We start from the raw sequence: 15196 nt of genomic DNA, 5'->3' as shown, positions 1-15196 counted from the left end.
ACTAATCATTACTGTGTTTGTGAATTACAGAAATAAAGAACAACAACAATATTATGATAAAATATCATCCTAAATTCTGGACAGATGGAAGTTATCAGTGTTGTAGACAAACTGAAAAATTAGCACCCGGATGTGAAAAATACAATCTTTTTGAGAGTAGTAAGTATTTATTTTATTTCATAATTATATTGTGCTCAGAATGAACATGTTATTAGTATGGCAAGAAAGTGACATGGTTTTGATTAAGTACAGCACACTTTCTAGTACAATGGAAATGTAGGGTAGGTGTGTTTTGTAAGAAAAATTATATTTCGTTACAGTGAGACCTCCTCATGGAATCAAAAAGTCTATTTTGGGAAGGTTTTATCACAATATTGAATTTTGTTAATAATGAATCCATTGGAAGTGTGAGTTTAATGTGGCACTGTCAGCAGCTTTGAAAAGCCTTAATGCTCCTCAACAAATAAACCAAGATGCGGAGCTAGAAACCTCATGTAGCAATGCATCCACAGTCTGATTAAGGCCATGCTCATTCTGATGGGGCATAGCAGTAGTGGCTTCAGTCTGCTAGAACAGTAAGATATCATAATGATACTCACATGTAAATGTTGAGATGAACAACAATGTCTAAGGTTAATTTGGCACCTAAGACCCTTATAAATCCTGGGAATGGGAGGCCCTTAATCATAAGCTAAAAATACACAGAGATTGTGAGTTGCTAGTGCTGTAATAAGACACCCATAGTAATGATTGGGTGTAGCATACTTCTCTTTTCCTGGTGGTGCCATGCAGAATGCTCACTGGGTCCATCAGAACTGACAGAGCTTCTGGATACGAGCAGAGCTACTACTTGGCAGGGAAGCTGTATTATGCATGAGCCTAGACCAGATGACCATCTCAGTCCATCCAGCCCTTAGTTCTAAGAGGAAGGCCTAAGTTTCTAAGCCTGTTTTTGTTTCCTTTTTTTTTTTTAAATGTCTTAAGGTTTGGTATTAGTGAACGCACAACCTGACCTGCTGTAAAAAGAGACCCAAAAGTTACAGTGACTTAAACCAGAGAGAAATTTATTTAGTTTCATGTAATAATCCAGAGGTGGTAGTTGGGTGATCTGGGGCTGGTAGGGTATTCCTGCAGTGCCTGGGGCTGGTAGGGTATTCCTGCAGTGCTTCCTGGAGTTGCTCCAGTTCCAGCAGTCTCTCTCTTCCTGGAAGCAGAAAGAAGGGAGTCAAGGATGCCCATGGGAAATCCTTTTAGGGATGACATCTGAAAATGGCACACCCCATTTGTACACGGAGTTCTTTAATTATTATTTGGTCCCATTGCCACACCTAGCTGGGAAATAGTCTTTATCTTGGGTAACCGTGTGTCAGCCAAAACTCTTGGGCTGTGGACTGTAGAGGAAGGGACAGACTGCCCAAGCTGATTAATTTCTCAGTGTTGTCATGATTCAATGTACTGTTTGATTCCATGAACATTGTTGAGTGCCCAGTTTATGCAGTGGTGGGAATACGAAGAACTGGCCTGGCCTCAATCCCTATGGCATTTATAGTCTGTTCAGGAAGGCAGAAATACAAGCCAGGTATAACAGTTTTTAATTCTGTTCCAGAATAGAGATACAAGCAGCATACACCAGAGTTGGTCAGAGTGTGCTGCTTGTCTGTGTATTCATTCCCACTTTTCCTTAAAACTACCAGTATCTTATCTTTATCAATCATTGGTAGATTTAACCTGTTTTTGTCGTTGGCATTTTCAGGCATAAGAAAAGCATTACCTCCAGCACCAGAAACAAAGAAGGTAGGTGGTCTTGAACTTTTGCTAGTAAAATCTTCACATTTTAAGCCTTTAAGTCTTAAGTTTTGGTAGTGTTTGTGGTTTATTGAGTATGTGATTTATTCATTCACATGATGCCATTTTCCCCTAGGATTGTCTCAGAAGCAGATGTGCTGTAGCTTATTTCAGTTTTTTGTGGTGTCAGATAATACCAGTTTAATTGTATTGAGATTTTATCATTGGAGAACCTGTTATCATCTGGCATTTTGCCTCTATTTTCACTTACATAGTTGTATTAAGAGGAGTGGGACTTTAGAGAAATATTTCAGTCTTAAGACCACAGTGTGGCAAAGAAGTGACTTCAGTGATACAATGATATGCCTTTCAGGAGTGGAGTGTGATGGAGAAAACATGCACTTTGGACCCAGTCAAGACCCGATCTGATATGAGTGACTTTCAATGGGTTACTTAAATCGTTGTTACATTAGTTGTGAAACAGGGATTATAATACTCTTCTTCATGAGAGTTCATTGGATTATATTAGAAGACTTGAGGTCTCTACTTCATTCTGTGGTGCTGTATGACTCATTTACTATTTTGATTCATGGTCAGTTTCAAATAGAAGAGTAAACTTTCTATTTTTTTTTTTTTTGAGACAGAGTCTTGTTCTGTCGCCAGGCGCCAGGCTGGAGTGCAGTGGCGTGATCTTGGCTCACTGCAACCTCCGCCTCCTGGGTTCCAGCAATTCTCCTGCCTCAGCCTCCTGAGTAGCTGGGATTACAGGCACGTGCCACCACGCCCAGCTAATTTTTGTATTTTTAGTAGAGGCGGGGTTTCACCATGTTGGCCAGGATGGTCTCAATCTCCTGACCTTGTGATCTGCCTGCCTTGGCCTCCCAAAGTGCTGGGATTACAGGCGTGAGCCACCACGCCAAGACTAAATTTTCAAATGTTATCTTCCTTGTTTAGCGAAGGCCTCCCCCACCAATTCCACTGGAAGAAGAAGATAGTAGTGAAGATCTCGTTGTAGCCATGTATGATTTCCAAGCGACAGAAGGACATGATCTCAGATTAGAGAGAGGTCAAGAATATCTCATTTTAGAAAAGAATGATATTCATTGGTGGAGAGCAAGAGATAAATATGGGTAAGTATTCCCTCTCTGTGTGTGACATGCAGTGGGTGGGTGGGTGGGAGTCAAGTGTTGAGTGAGAAGAGGATGAGTTGTAACTATCATGTAATGAGACAGATTTCACCAGCCATAAATGGAAGGACACATTATTACTTTGTAATAACACAGCGCTTTCTCAGTGGTCACTCAATAAATGCAAATTGATAAATCAATTCTTTTCAAAAGTTAAAATGCATTGGTCTCTTTCTCATCTGATACATGTTTAATTTGATTATTTTGACCTTGAAATTAAATTTTATATTTTGTTCCTACTTGCCATAAGTATGTAATCTTAGATTTTTCTAAGAAAGTTTACTGTAATTTTTTTCTTAGAATCTCTATCTGTATATGTGTGTGTGTGTATGTGTGTATGCATACACATACACAGTGTACTGAAGCCTATTCTCACTTGACTTCTGTCTTTCTCTCTCTCTCCATGTGTATATATGGAGGAGTGAGAGTATATATATGTGTGTGTGTGTATCTATATGTGTGTGCATGTGTTTGTGCATGTATATATAAAATACATACATATGTACATGCAGGAAATTAAACAGCAAGCATTTTTTTTTGGTACAAGATAATTTAGGATTTGAAGAAAACAGTCCTTTCAACACTATCATTGATAAATATATGGGCAGATATGGGTAACTCTAGGAAATGAGTGTATTTCAGTCTTCATAAGAAAACTCTGTATCCTATATTTACTTCTGCGGTACAATCCCATTTATACTCTGAGTTCCAGTAGATGAGAAAAGCAGGACTTTTTGTCCTGCTGGAGCACACTCTTCTTCCACCTGTCCTCTCACCTGCCAGCCCCAGCCCCAATTTCAAGTCACTCTTCCTCAATTCACTTCTGAAGAAGCAGTGGAAATTTCTGGTTTAGGCAGGGTCCTTCTCTTCTGCTTGATTCCTAGGCATGGCACATATCTGAGTGCTGTTTTGCTGTACATCATTAATTTCTTTCTTTCTTTTTTTTGAGTCGGAGTCTCGTTCTGTCACTCAAGCTGGAGTGCAGTGGCACGATCTTGGCTCACTGCAACCTCTGCCTTCTGGGTTCAAGTGATTCTCCTGCCTCAGTCTCCTGAGTAGCTGGGACTACAGGCGCATGCCACCACGCCCAGCTAATTTTTGGTATTTTTGGTAGAGATGGGGTTTCACCGTGTTAGCCAGGATGGTCTCAATCTCCTGACTTCATGATCTGCCCGCTTCAGCCTCCCAAAGTGCTGGGATTATAGGTGTGAGCCACCGCACTTAGCCGCATTATTAAGTTCTTTGCAACTCTTAACCTTTTATTCCATGTTTACAGGAAGGTTGTCACTGCTTCTCTTTATCAGATGCTGTATTTGATTTTTTAAAAAAAATTTTTATTGAAGAAATTTTCAAACATCTCAAAACTGTATAGTATAATGGAATCTCTTGTTGCTTGACTTCAAAAATTACCAACATTTTGCCAGTCTAATCCTTCCATTTTTTTTCTAGGATATTTAAAAGTAAATTCAAGTCATCATGTCATTTCACTCCTAAATCTAACTTCTAAAGACTTAAAAAAAAAAACACCACCCTGTCATTATCATATTTAATAATAGTTTTTAAAGTAATATTGTCTGTAGACTTTCCCTTAATATTTTTGGACCTGGAGGAAAAGTACAAATGAAAATCCACATAACATATATCTAAGTATTTAGAAGTTACAAATCAAGCTAACAAACTGGAAAATAAAATAGAATTTTTCCTCCAACTTGACAAATATTCTTGCATATTGACAAGAAAGGTATGGTTTGAATTTAGAGCCCTGTGCCAGAATATCACAGTGCATGGAAAGCTGGCTCCGGGGGCTACCTCTTTTCCTTCTTCCCTCCTGCCCTGGCTCTGTCTCTCATGTACCATATGGATCTTCCAAGCCCTACACCCATGCTGTTTCCGCGTGGCTTGCAAAAGGCAAAAGCTACCCCCCATCATGGCCACACCTTCGGCCTTGGTGAAAGGGAATGCACATGACCAGCCAGCACAGTTTGTTTTTTGGAAGATAGACCCAGAAGAAGACCCATGCAGACCTTGGAAATGAGCAGGGAATTTTGGGGTCCTAGTTAATCCAGAAAGGAGCATGGGAACACAGGTCAGAGGAAACATGGGCTTTTGCAGAGCTCTCAAAAGTGTGGGGTCAGAGCAAGAGCTTCTCTGGCCCAGGTCTAAGGATGGAACCAATGATGTAATTCCAGTTTCCCCTGATTAGCTCTAATACTTATTTTTACGGTTGGTTTGTTCAAATCAGGACCTACACACTGCATTTTGGTTACTATATCTCTTATGTTTCTCTTATTCTACATGTTTGATTTATTGAGGAAACCAGGTCATTTAACACTAAAATGAGCCATTATCTAGATTAAATGGATTGTTTTATTGTGGTGTCACTTAATATGCCTGTGTTTCTTGTATTTCCTGTAAACTAGCAACTAGATCTAGAGGCTTGAACACTTTAGAAGGTGATCTCTGGCTGTCCTACTTTTAATGATGCTAAGATTGCTTAGTGGTTCAGGTGTCAGCCTTGTTCCTCTGTCATAAAGTTCTTCATCAGCATTTACCCTGATGATTTGGGGGTTCGTTAATGATTCTTTCCTAGAGTCGTTATTTCATTACGGATTGCAAAATGGTGATTTCCTAATTTTGTCATTCCATCTGCATTTGCTAGTTTTCTAAAGAAGAACTGCCTCATCCACCAGGTCATTTCGTTTATGAAGGAAAGGAAAGATGAAATTTGGATTCTTAAACTACTACTAATTTTCAGAATCATGAGTTGATGACTGAGCTTTCTCTAGTGATAACAATGATAACCAACAGTTTTTTTTAGTGTTATTATGGATACTTCTATATTTGATTTCATTCCATTGCCACTATTATTCTTTTTGCTTGAATTGCCAATGTTAGGTCGATGGTAGCTGTTTTTGGTAGAAGATTCTGTTGGTTTTTCTTTTCTATTTTTCTTTTCTTTTTTTTTTTTGAGACGGAGTCTCGCTCTGTCTCACAGGCTGGAGTGCAGTGGCACCATCTCAGCTCACTTCAACCTCCGCCTCCCAGGTTCAAGTGATTCTTCTGCCTCAGCCTCCCAAATAGTTGAGATTACAGGCATGTTCCACCATGCCAAGTTAATTTTTGGATTTTTTAGTAGAGACAGGGTTTCACCATGTTGGCCGGCTGGTCTTGAACTATTGACCTCAAATGATCCGCCTGCCTCGGCCTCCCAAAATGCTGGGATTACAGGTGTGAGCCACTGTCCCCAGATACAGTTTGACATTTTTCTAAGGAGGACTGGTTCCTTTTAGTCACAAATGTTGTTTAGAGACAGTGGCGATGCTAAGATTCTAATTGCTGCTCGATTGCCATGGCTTCTAGGCCTTTCTCAGTGCCACAGAGCTACCTGTATGCACACATTAGTGTGTGTGTGTGTGTGTGTGTGTATTATGAGTTCTTACTAATACATTAAACTCAAATGTAAGATTATAAGGTTTCTACTCAATTTTTAAATTTTATATGTGTATTTCATTTCTTATATGAGAACCTTAGCTCCTGTTGACAGAAGAGTGCATCTTAAATTGTGATGTGTGTAAAAGTCATCTGGGGTAAAATCAGACATTTCTTGGACTCACGTAGGTCTTCTCCTTTCACATTTATTGGGTTATGACCCAAGAATGTGCTGTTTTAGCAAGTGCCCCAGATGATACTGACCCAAAAGTCAGGAATTATCCTTTGTGAAACTATTCTATAAAAACTATTGAGGTATTAGAGTGATGAGTGTTTTTAATCCAACACTTTGACTTTTCTGAAGTAGTGCTTTCTTTAACACATACAACCAAAATTGTGAATTCTGGAGAAGTATTGTGGAATATTGGAAGAGAACAGGACCTAGTCACAAGTCCAGAGTTTGAGTTCTGGCCCTGTTACTGGCTAACTTTAGGATCTTAAAAAAAAAATTCCATAATCTTTCTCAGGTTTAGTTTCTCTACCAGAAAATGGGTACATTAATGCCTGCCTACACCAGAATTTTTGAGGGGATCAAAAGTGAAAGTACTTTGTAAAATGTCAAATGAATTACAGATACTGAATTTGGCGGGGGGGGATCAGCTAGTCTTTCTTATAAGCTTTAAGCAACATTATGCTTTATTTCAGAAAGGCAATAATCTTTCTTTCTTCTAATAACCTCCTAGTAAAGTAATTTTAGTTTACCTAAAGTGTTTTTATTTTTTCTAGGAATGAAGGATATATCCCAAGTAATTATGTAACGGGAAAGAAATCAAACAACTTAGATCAATATGAGTAAGTAAATATTTATTTTGTGAGTGTGGAAAATCAGAACATTTTCATTTTCCTGATCATGTAAGGCATTTTGAATATTAATGGTTATCTTTCATGATCCTTTGAAGGGGGTGCTAAAATATCTTTAAAATTCAGTTGTCTGACGTGGTAAAAGACTGAGAATTAATCTCTATAATACCTATTTTTTAAAGGTACTGTGTGTGAATGGAGTTACATAAGCTTATGTACATAAATTACATAAGCATAATTGAATCAATTTGAAATAAATCACAGATTAGCTAGAAATACAGATCATGTCCATTCATTCAGAACATAACAGTTTCCAGAGTGGAAATATTAATAAGAAAAAATTACTCATAAATCAATCAGAGTTGACCTTTGTCAGCATTAATTTCCTTTCAATCTTTTTACTATTTTTGAAAAGATAGAATCATACTTATTTCCTCATACACTTTAATATTCTTTGAAAATATTTTCCTAGCTACATTTTATTTCATTTAGTCATAAATTTATTAAATACTTACTGAGTCTTAGCATGTATCAAGCATTATGGACAGCCTTAGGGATATAACCAGGCAAATGGCATGTGGCTGTCCAATAATTTATGTAATCATTTCCTTATTTGTGTGGTTTAGGTTGTTTTAGGTACCTTTGCTATATTTAAAAAAATGAGATAACCTTTTGTTTCTTATCTTACACTGGATCTCTAAAAGCTATATACTGGGCTAAAGGCTATATATGAACATCATCGTTAAGGCTCCTGACACATGCTGTCAAATTGCTTTCTAGATAACTTGTATTATTTACATGCCCACTAGCAGTGTGTGGCCAAGTTGTAATGTGAGGCTCATATACATCAAAAACTCTTTTCTTGTCATTCTGAGGTGGTGTAGTGATGCTTCATTCACTTCCTTAAAAACAACAGCAACAATAGCTGTTCTTCTCTTTGTGTCACTTGCTGTACCATAAGTGTAACTTAACATCTAGGAAATGGTTAACAAGTTCAAAAGGCCACAGCCCTCAGTGGGGTGTGATCTCTCAAAGTAGTTTTAGACATAGGAGGGAGTATAAATAATATATAAATAAAGCAGCATTTCTGCTCTTAAGTCCAATAGATTTTAGGAAAAATTGTAAAATCCTTAGAATTAGGGAAGGTGCTAAAAGGTGAAAACTTAGGCCTGGTTTTAAAATGATAGCCCTGAGAACTGATTGAATTTGGGGAAAGAGGATGCTTGGAAGCCAGATAATCCTTATCTAAATATGGGAACTCTTCTTATGACTCATGTGATTTCAAATGAGACTGTTCAATCCTGAAGTTTATGATTCAAGGCCTCGAGTGTTTTGAATGTACCTTAATTTGGAAATTTTCTCTCTTCTGAGAGATTTTCTTCCTCTACATAACTCTGGACTTCTGTCTCCAGCGTGGGAGTGCCCTCACCTTCTGTACAGAGGCGAGGGAGTCCACATGACCTTGTGCCATGCCCAGTAGATGACCAAGGGGAAACCTGTTCCCACGTGGGGAGGCGGAAACCCTGTTCTGCTGTCTTCCTACTCTGTGTTTTATTCTGCTTTGTTTTGTTTTGGTCACAGCCCATTCTGTAACACAACTGTGTTAGTCAGGGTTCTCTGGAGGGACAGAACTAATAGGATAGATGTCTGTGTAAAGGGGAGTTTATTAAGGAGTATTGACTCATGGTCAGAAGGTGAGGTCCCACAGTGGGCCATCTGCAAACTAGGAGCAAGGAAGGTAGTCTGAGTCCCAAAGCTGAAGAACTTGGAGTCCAGTGTTCGAGGGCAGAAAGCATCCAGCATAGGAGAAAGATGTAGGCCAGAAGACTAAGCCAGTCTAGTCTTTCCACGTTCCTCTGCCTGCTTTTATTCTGATTGTGGTGGCAGCTGATTAGATTATGCCCATCCAGATTGAGGGCGGGTCTGCTTCTCCCAGTCCACTGACTCAAATATTAATCTCCTTTGGCAAAACCCTCACAGACACACCCAGGAGCAATACTTTGCATCCTTCAGTCCAATCAAGTCGACACTCAATATTAACCATCACAGCAACTTAAATGTTGTCAGGAATTTAAGAAAACAAAAGCCTCTGCCAGCTGTGGAGTGAATAGTTCTGCTGTTTGCTTGGGCCCAGGAGGAATCCCAGGCTGCAGACTGTCACTGGGCTGAACTCAGGATTTCCAGGCCTGCAGCTCCCAGTGCTGTCAGTAACCTAGTTCTTTCCTCCATACCCCGTTACCAGAGTAGGGAGGAGAACGTCAGAGAGACCAGTGCTGGGAAAGAAAGTGGATTCATTGTGATGGTTAATAAGAGGATGTTCTTGATGGAAAGAAATTAAAGGGAGAAGGTGACTGAAATAAAAGGGCCCCTAGAACTAGAAAAGGTTTAGGATAAAGGCTCTGAGTGGGTGGCATAGGGTGACTTATTGGGGGCAAAATTAGAGAACAAGCTAAGATATATAACTGGTTGGGTTTATGTTTTTCCTTTATTTCTACCTCTTGTCTTCTTTTCGTGATTTACTCTCACCCATCCTCACCAAGAAACTTGGCAAGGGTTTGACCTTTCCAGGTTAAAAGACGAAATGCCCTCGTACCTCTTCTTTCCTTATCTGCACTGCTATTTTGGGGTAACCAGCTAATGTGAAAAACAAATTCATATTAGAATTTTAATATCTAAGAACAATCTGACAAATTACCTACAAATTCTAGATGTATAGTTCCTTTATCAAAAGGTATTAGCCTCTAATAAAGCTTTTCTGTGGAATGCTTTTTAAAATCCCTACCCCTCCCTCCCTCCCTTCCCTTCCCTTCCCTTCCCTTCCTCCCTCCCTTCCTTCCTTCTTCCCTCCCTCCCTCCTCCCTCCCTCTGTCTCTCTTTCTCTCTTTCTTTCCTTTTTGGAGACAGAGTCTCACTCTGTCACCCAGGCTGGAGTGCAGTGGTGCGATCTCAGCTCACTGCAACCTCCACCTCTCCAGGTTCAAGTGATTCTCCTGCCCCGGTCTCCTGAGTAGCTGGGATTACAGGTGCCCGCTACCACATCTGGCTCATTTGAAATTTGATCCCCATTGTTGGAGCAGAGGCCTAGGGGGAGATCATGGAGGTGGAGCTCTCTGCCATGATGAATGGCTCTACCTTTCTCAAGGAAGTGAGTTCCCACTCTTAGTTCCCACAAGAACTGGTTGTTGAAAAGAGCCTAGACCGGGCACAGTGGCTCACGCCTGTAATTCCAGTACTTTGGGTGCTGAGGTGGGTGGATTACTTGAGGTTAGGAGTTCAAGACCATCCTGGCCAACATGGTGAAACCCCATCTCTACTAAAAAATACAAAAATTGGCCAGGCACCGTGGCTCACATCTATAATCCTAGCACTTTGGGAGGCCGAGGTGGGTGGATCACCTGAGGTCAGAAGTTCAAAACCAGCCTGGCCAACATGGTGTGCAGGAGAATCTCCTGAACCCAGGAGTCAGAGGTTGTAGTGAGCTGAGATTGCACCACTGCACTCCAGCCCAGATGACTGAGCAAGACTGTCTCGAAAAAGAAAAAAGAAAAGAGCCTGGTACCTCTCTCTTCTCTTGCTTTCTCTGTCTTGCCATGTAATCTCTGCATGCCATCTCCCCTTCGTCTTTGGACATGAGTGGAAGCAGCCTGAGGCCTTTTCCAGATGCTGGTGCTGGCACCATGCTTCTTGTACAGCCTGCAGAACCGTGAGCCAAATAGACCTCTTCTCTTTATAAATCAGCCAGCCTCAGATATTTCTTTATAGAGGTGTGTGCTATCTGTGTCACATTTTACCTGTGTGTATAGTTCTTTCTGACAGGAGAATTCAGGGGAGCCACTGTTGTCTTTTTTTTTTTTTTTTTCTTGCCTGGGGATAGATAATCACAGGAGAGGAGAAAGAAGCCACCAAGAACTGAGCTGTTACAAAATCCCGACCATGAGTTAATTTATCTGTTTTTTTGGTCCATGACTCCTTCCTCCTTTGTAGCTTTCAACAGACACTGAAAGGTCTGAATTGATGTCATAAGGAAGGGAACATCCTTTCCAGGGAACTTGCCAATGCCATAAAAATGACCCCTCCGAACAGGATTTTCAAGAGCCTGCCCTTTGTGCACTGGATTCCTCTTTTCCTTCTTTCCTTCTTTCTTTCTGAGGAGCTCCAGTAGATGAGGAAGGGGCCTCCTCCTTTTCTGAGTATCTTATGTCTAATTTCCTCTTGAGAGCCACAATTTAGCTTCACTGATTTCTTATATCTGAGCCCAAGGTGAAATCTCCTTTGTTTACTCTTACTGTAAAGACAAACGGGATCTTCTGTTATTAATAATTTTTTTCAATCTCTCAAATCCTGCTAGTTTATAATTTATAATTAAAGCTCCAGTTAAATTTCCTTAGTTAATTTTTGTGAATGTTTTTGGCATTTGACAAATGTTTCTTGTATCAGTGAAAAAGTGTTAGGGACAGAATTCTGTTCTCCTAATTTATTATATTTCTCAATTGCATTCAGAAGTGTATTGATCACAACTGCAATTTTGTTGAACTTGGTCTCATTTCATAAACCGGGGTCCATGTAATGAGATGCTGACAATTCTGAGGCCTGGTTCAACACTTCAGATTCCAAATAAAATATCTAACAATCTTTAGCTCAGATTGAGGCTGTAATTTGCATTTGGCTACTACATAAAAGAATCTGGACAGAAAAAGATCTTGTACTGTCTTTTTTGTTCTTTGTGTTTTTCCCTTCTTTAGTCAGGGAAGGCCTATGTTTCCCTGTTTTAGGATTTTTGTTGGGCCCAAAGCAGGTGCTGGTTCTCTTATGGAAGGCTGAAACAGTGCCCGGAAATTTAAATGTCCAGTGGAGCTGAGCTGATTTTATAACATTCGAAGTCTCAGGGTGTATTACTGTGGTGGAGAGTTCCTTGCCGAAGAGAAAGGATCTAACAAAATAAGTTTAAAACCAAAGGCCAAAGATAATTGTCTGAGTTCATGTTCATGGCCTATTGACTTAAGTCACATGGAGGGATTGATTATGCTGGGGAAAGTGGAGAGAGGTGAATTATCTCTGAGAATGAGGTGGGTGATGACAGTATCAAGAAAAGGGTTTTCCAAAGGATAAGAAGAGGTACAGGGCCAGGCATGGTGGCTCATGCCTGTAATCCCAGGACTTTGAGAAGCCAAGGTGGGCGGATCCCTTGAGGCCAGGAGTTCAAGACAGCCTGGCCAACACAGCAAAACCCTGTCTCTACTAAAAATACAAAAATTAGCCAGGTGTGGTGGCACATGCCTATAATTTCAGCTACTCAGGAGGCCGAGGCAGGAAAATCTCTTAAACCCAGGAGGTGGAGATTGCAGTGAGCTGAGATTGCACTATTGCACTTTAGTCTGAGTAACAGCAAGACTCTTTCTCAAAAAAAAAAAAAAAAAAAAAAGAGGAGGTACAGATTGGCAGGGCCTTGGGATGTGGCACAGGGTGGTGGAAAGATCAGGTGGAAGGGAAGACCAGCTGCTTGGTCAAGGCAGACATTTCTACAATAGAGTCTTGGGCAACCATAGAACTTGGGGCTCTGCTGGAAACCAGCAAGTCTGAAGACCCAGGAGGCCTGTGCTTATGTTTTGCTGTGTTTCTTTTGTCACCTGGAACCTTTGTGAAATTCAGTGAGGGAGCCTCCATAATGACCTGAGATGAAATCAGCTGCCGTATTGATAGGAGGAGGGCTTGGAATAAGATTTAGTTTGAATTAAAGACAATAATACAAAGTGACACTCCCTGTATGTTTGAGTCAGTGGAGTAAAACTCATTCTTGCCGTGATTTTAGTAGTGAAAAATTGAAAATGATTTTTATATTGAATAGTGAAGAAAAGCTTAAATAAATTATGGCACATGCATACTATAATGCATACTTATATTGATTTGCAAAAATATCTTATACTGTTATATGAAAAATTCAGGTTATAGTATAGCCTATATAGTTTGATCTGACTTTAATAAAACATGAGAATATGGGCATACATGCATGTTTTCATAGAAATATGCGTAGAAAAAGTCTGGAAGTATATACATCAAAATTACTAGTTGTCTATTGTTGAAATTATGAGTGATATCTTAATTTGTTCATATTTGTTATATTTATTATTGATAAGCAGCATTACCTTATTAATCCTGAAAAGACTAAAATATATTCTAAAAACCTGAGGCCTGAAATGTATTTTTTTTTCTGTTCAGATGGTATTGCAGAAATACGAATAGAAGCAAGGCAGAGCAACTCCTCCGAAGTGAAGTAAGTGTTTGTACTTGTGGGCTTGGATTAAGAGCAAATTAATTTTAATGAATCCCTAATAAGTAGTTCCACATATCTCTCTTTCTAAATTTGTCAGCAGTGAGCAAGTCTATGCAAAACTATCCCCAGAGGCTGAGGGAGCTAAGAGGCTGAAGAAAGAGACTGAAAAATTCAGTTTCTAAGAAAGAAATATTAAATAGGGACTTACAAACCAAAGTAATCATGAGCGGCCTCAGGACAGTGTATCCCCACACCCGCCCTCCAGAAAGTATTCTTTATATAGCAACATTTTAGGGTAAAACATGTACTGCTGGACATGTCTTCAGACTTTCTTACCAAACACATGTGACCACTGATGAAGTTAGATAAGCGTGTATATGAAAGCATTGTTTAAATACCTTGCTAAGTGGGGATCGAACACTGGTCATCATTGTGGTTTCACTTCAAGATGACATCACTCTTGCCATGTAACAGGCTGTTTTCCTACATGCTACCCCTCGAAACTGGCCCTTACAATTTCACATGCCCAAACCTTTGGTAAAATAACCAATGTGGTTATTATAGCAGGACATACTGGGGACACCAGTATGTCCTGTTACAAAGGAAAACATTCTCTTATTGAATTTATGCAAGTAACTATATTGTCACAAAATAAGAATACTCACAAATAGTTTCCAAATTTTGGAGAAATCAGATGGAGAGAATATTTAGTGCTTTAGTTTTGCTCTCAAAAGTATACTTTACTCAGTTGCTATAAGCTTTAAATAGTTTACCACAAACAAAAACACGTTTTCTTGACTCTTCTTCAGAGTAGCAGCCTTCCACACAGGATGTTTTCCATTCACCTTGGAACCACCATCTACAAACCAAACAGCTCTTGATTGGTCAGTTGAGAGCTGTTTATTGGGCACTGTAGAATCCAGCAGCTACTCACACAGTTCCAGAGTCAGTCTTTGGGTTGGAGTGGCTCCCTGCTCATGAGCATCTCCTCCTTGTACCCACCAGATAGCATAATCCTATGTAAACCATTTCCATTTTATGATGGAACTCTGTTAGACACTGCTATCTCCATTAGAATGTTCCTCTGACATCACCTGAGACAACATGGATATTTCAGGTGTCAAGATCACTTTATGTTCTTCAGTCATAGATGTAGCTATAGTTAGCATCCATAGCAAGTCAGTAAATGCCCCTCTAGTAGAAATTCTCTAGTTCAGAGTCCCAGTAGTTGTCACTGGGAGGTGCTCACTAGCTTTTGTCATAAGACCTAGTAAACACTCAACAAAGGACTATCAAATAGAAAATTTGTCCCTACCAGCATTCCAACTTTCTCTACACTATGAGCTTAGGCAGTCATACTGGCTCCTATTTAGTATGTCCAATTGATATTGCTTAAAGGGCACAGTGACATGCCCTCTGTTTTACAGTAGAAGAAACATTCCCTAGTCAGATACAGTATTCATTCCCATAAAACATTTAGATAAAGGGAGACACAGCTACTTTACATAAAGCCTGTTGAAACATTCCAACTTTCATAGTCTTATAAACCCTTATATTTTTATGTTTTAGTTTCAGAAACTTATTTTCTCTACGTCTACAACATTTAACCCTCTGTTGTGCAAAAGGTTTTGGCTTCCAAGCAGGGGGTTGAGCCAAAGGATGC

General features: G+C 39.7%; 1 protein-coding gene across 5 annotated transcripts in view; it reads left to right on the top strand.

Annotated features, from left to right (window-relative positions):
• The window catches only part of TEC (tec protein tyrosine kinase), a 149096-nt gene that overhangs the window by 110820 nt on the left and 23080 nt on the right, over positions 1 to 15196 (top strand). For all 5 annotated transcript variants that reach the window (XR_001105494.2, XM_012441172.3, XM_012441171.3 and 2 more), the window contains 5 exons: positions 31 to 159; positions 1754 to 1794; positions 2740 to 2915; positions 7188 to 7253; positions 13479 to 13533. Coding sequence is in view for 4 of the 5 variants with exons in the window: in XM_012441172.3 (XP_012296595.2) it covers positions 31 to 159; positions 1754 to 1794; positions 2740 to 2915; positions 7188 to 7253; positions 13479 to 13533 (467 nt within the window). In the remaining variant the exon portion in view is untranslated. The remainder of the gene's footprint in view (positions 1 to 30; positions 160 to 1753; positions 1795 to 2739; positions 2916 to 7187; positions 7254 to 13478; positions 13534 to 15196) is intronic.

This window comes from Aotus nancymaae, unplaced genomic scaffold, assembly GCF_030222135.1.
Source record: "Aotus nancymaae isolate 86718 unplaced genomic scaffold, 86718_ANA_hifiasm-v0.15.2.pri h1tg000006l, whole genome shotgun sequence".
Taxonomy (NCBI): Eukaryota; Metazoa; Chordata; class Mammalia; order Primates; family Aotidae; genus Aotus; species Aotus nancymaae.
The sequence above is the reverse complement of the archived record's forward strand: the minus strand, read 5'-3'. Positions and strand labels throughout refer to the sequence as shown.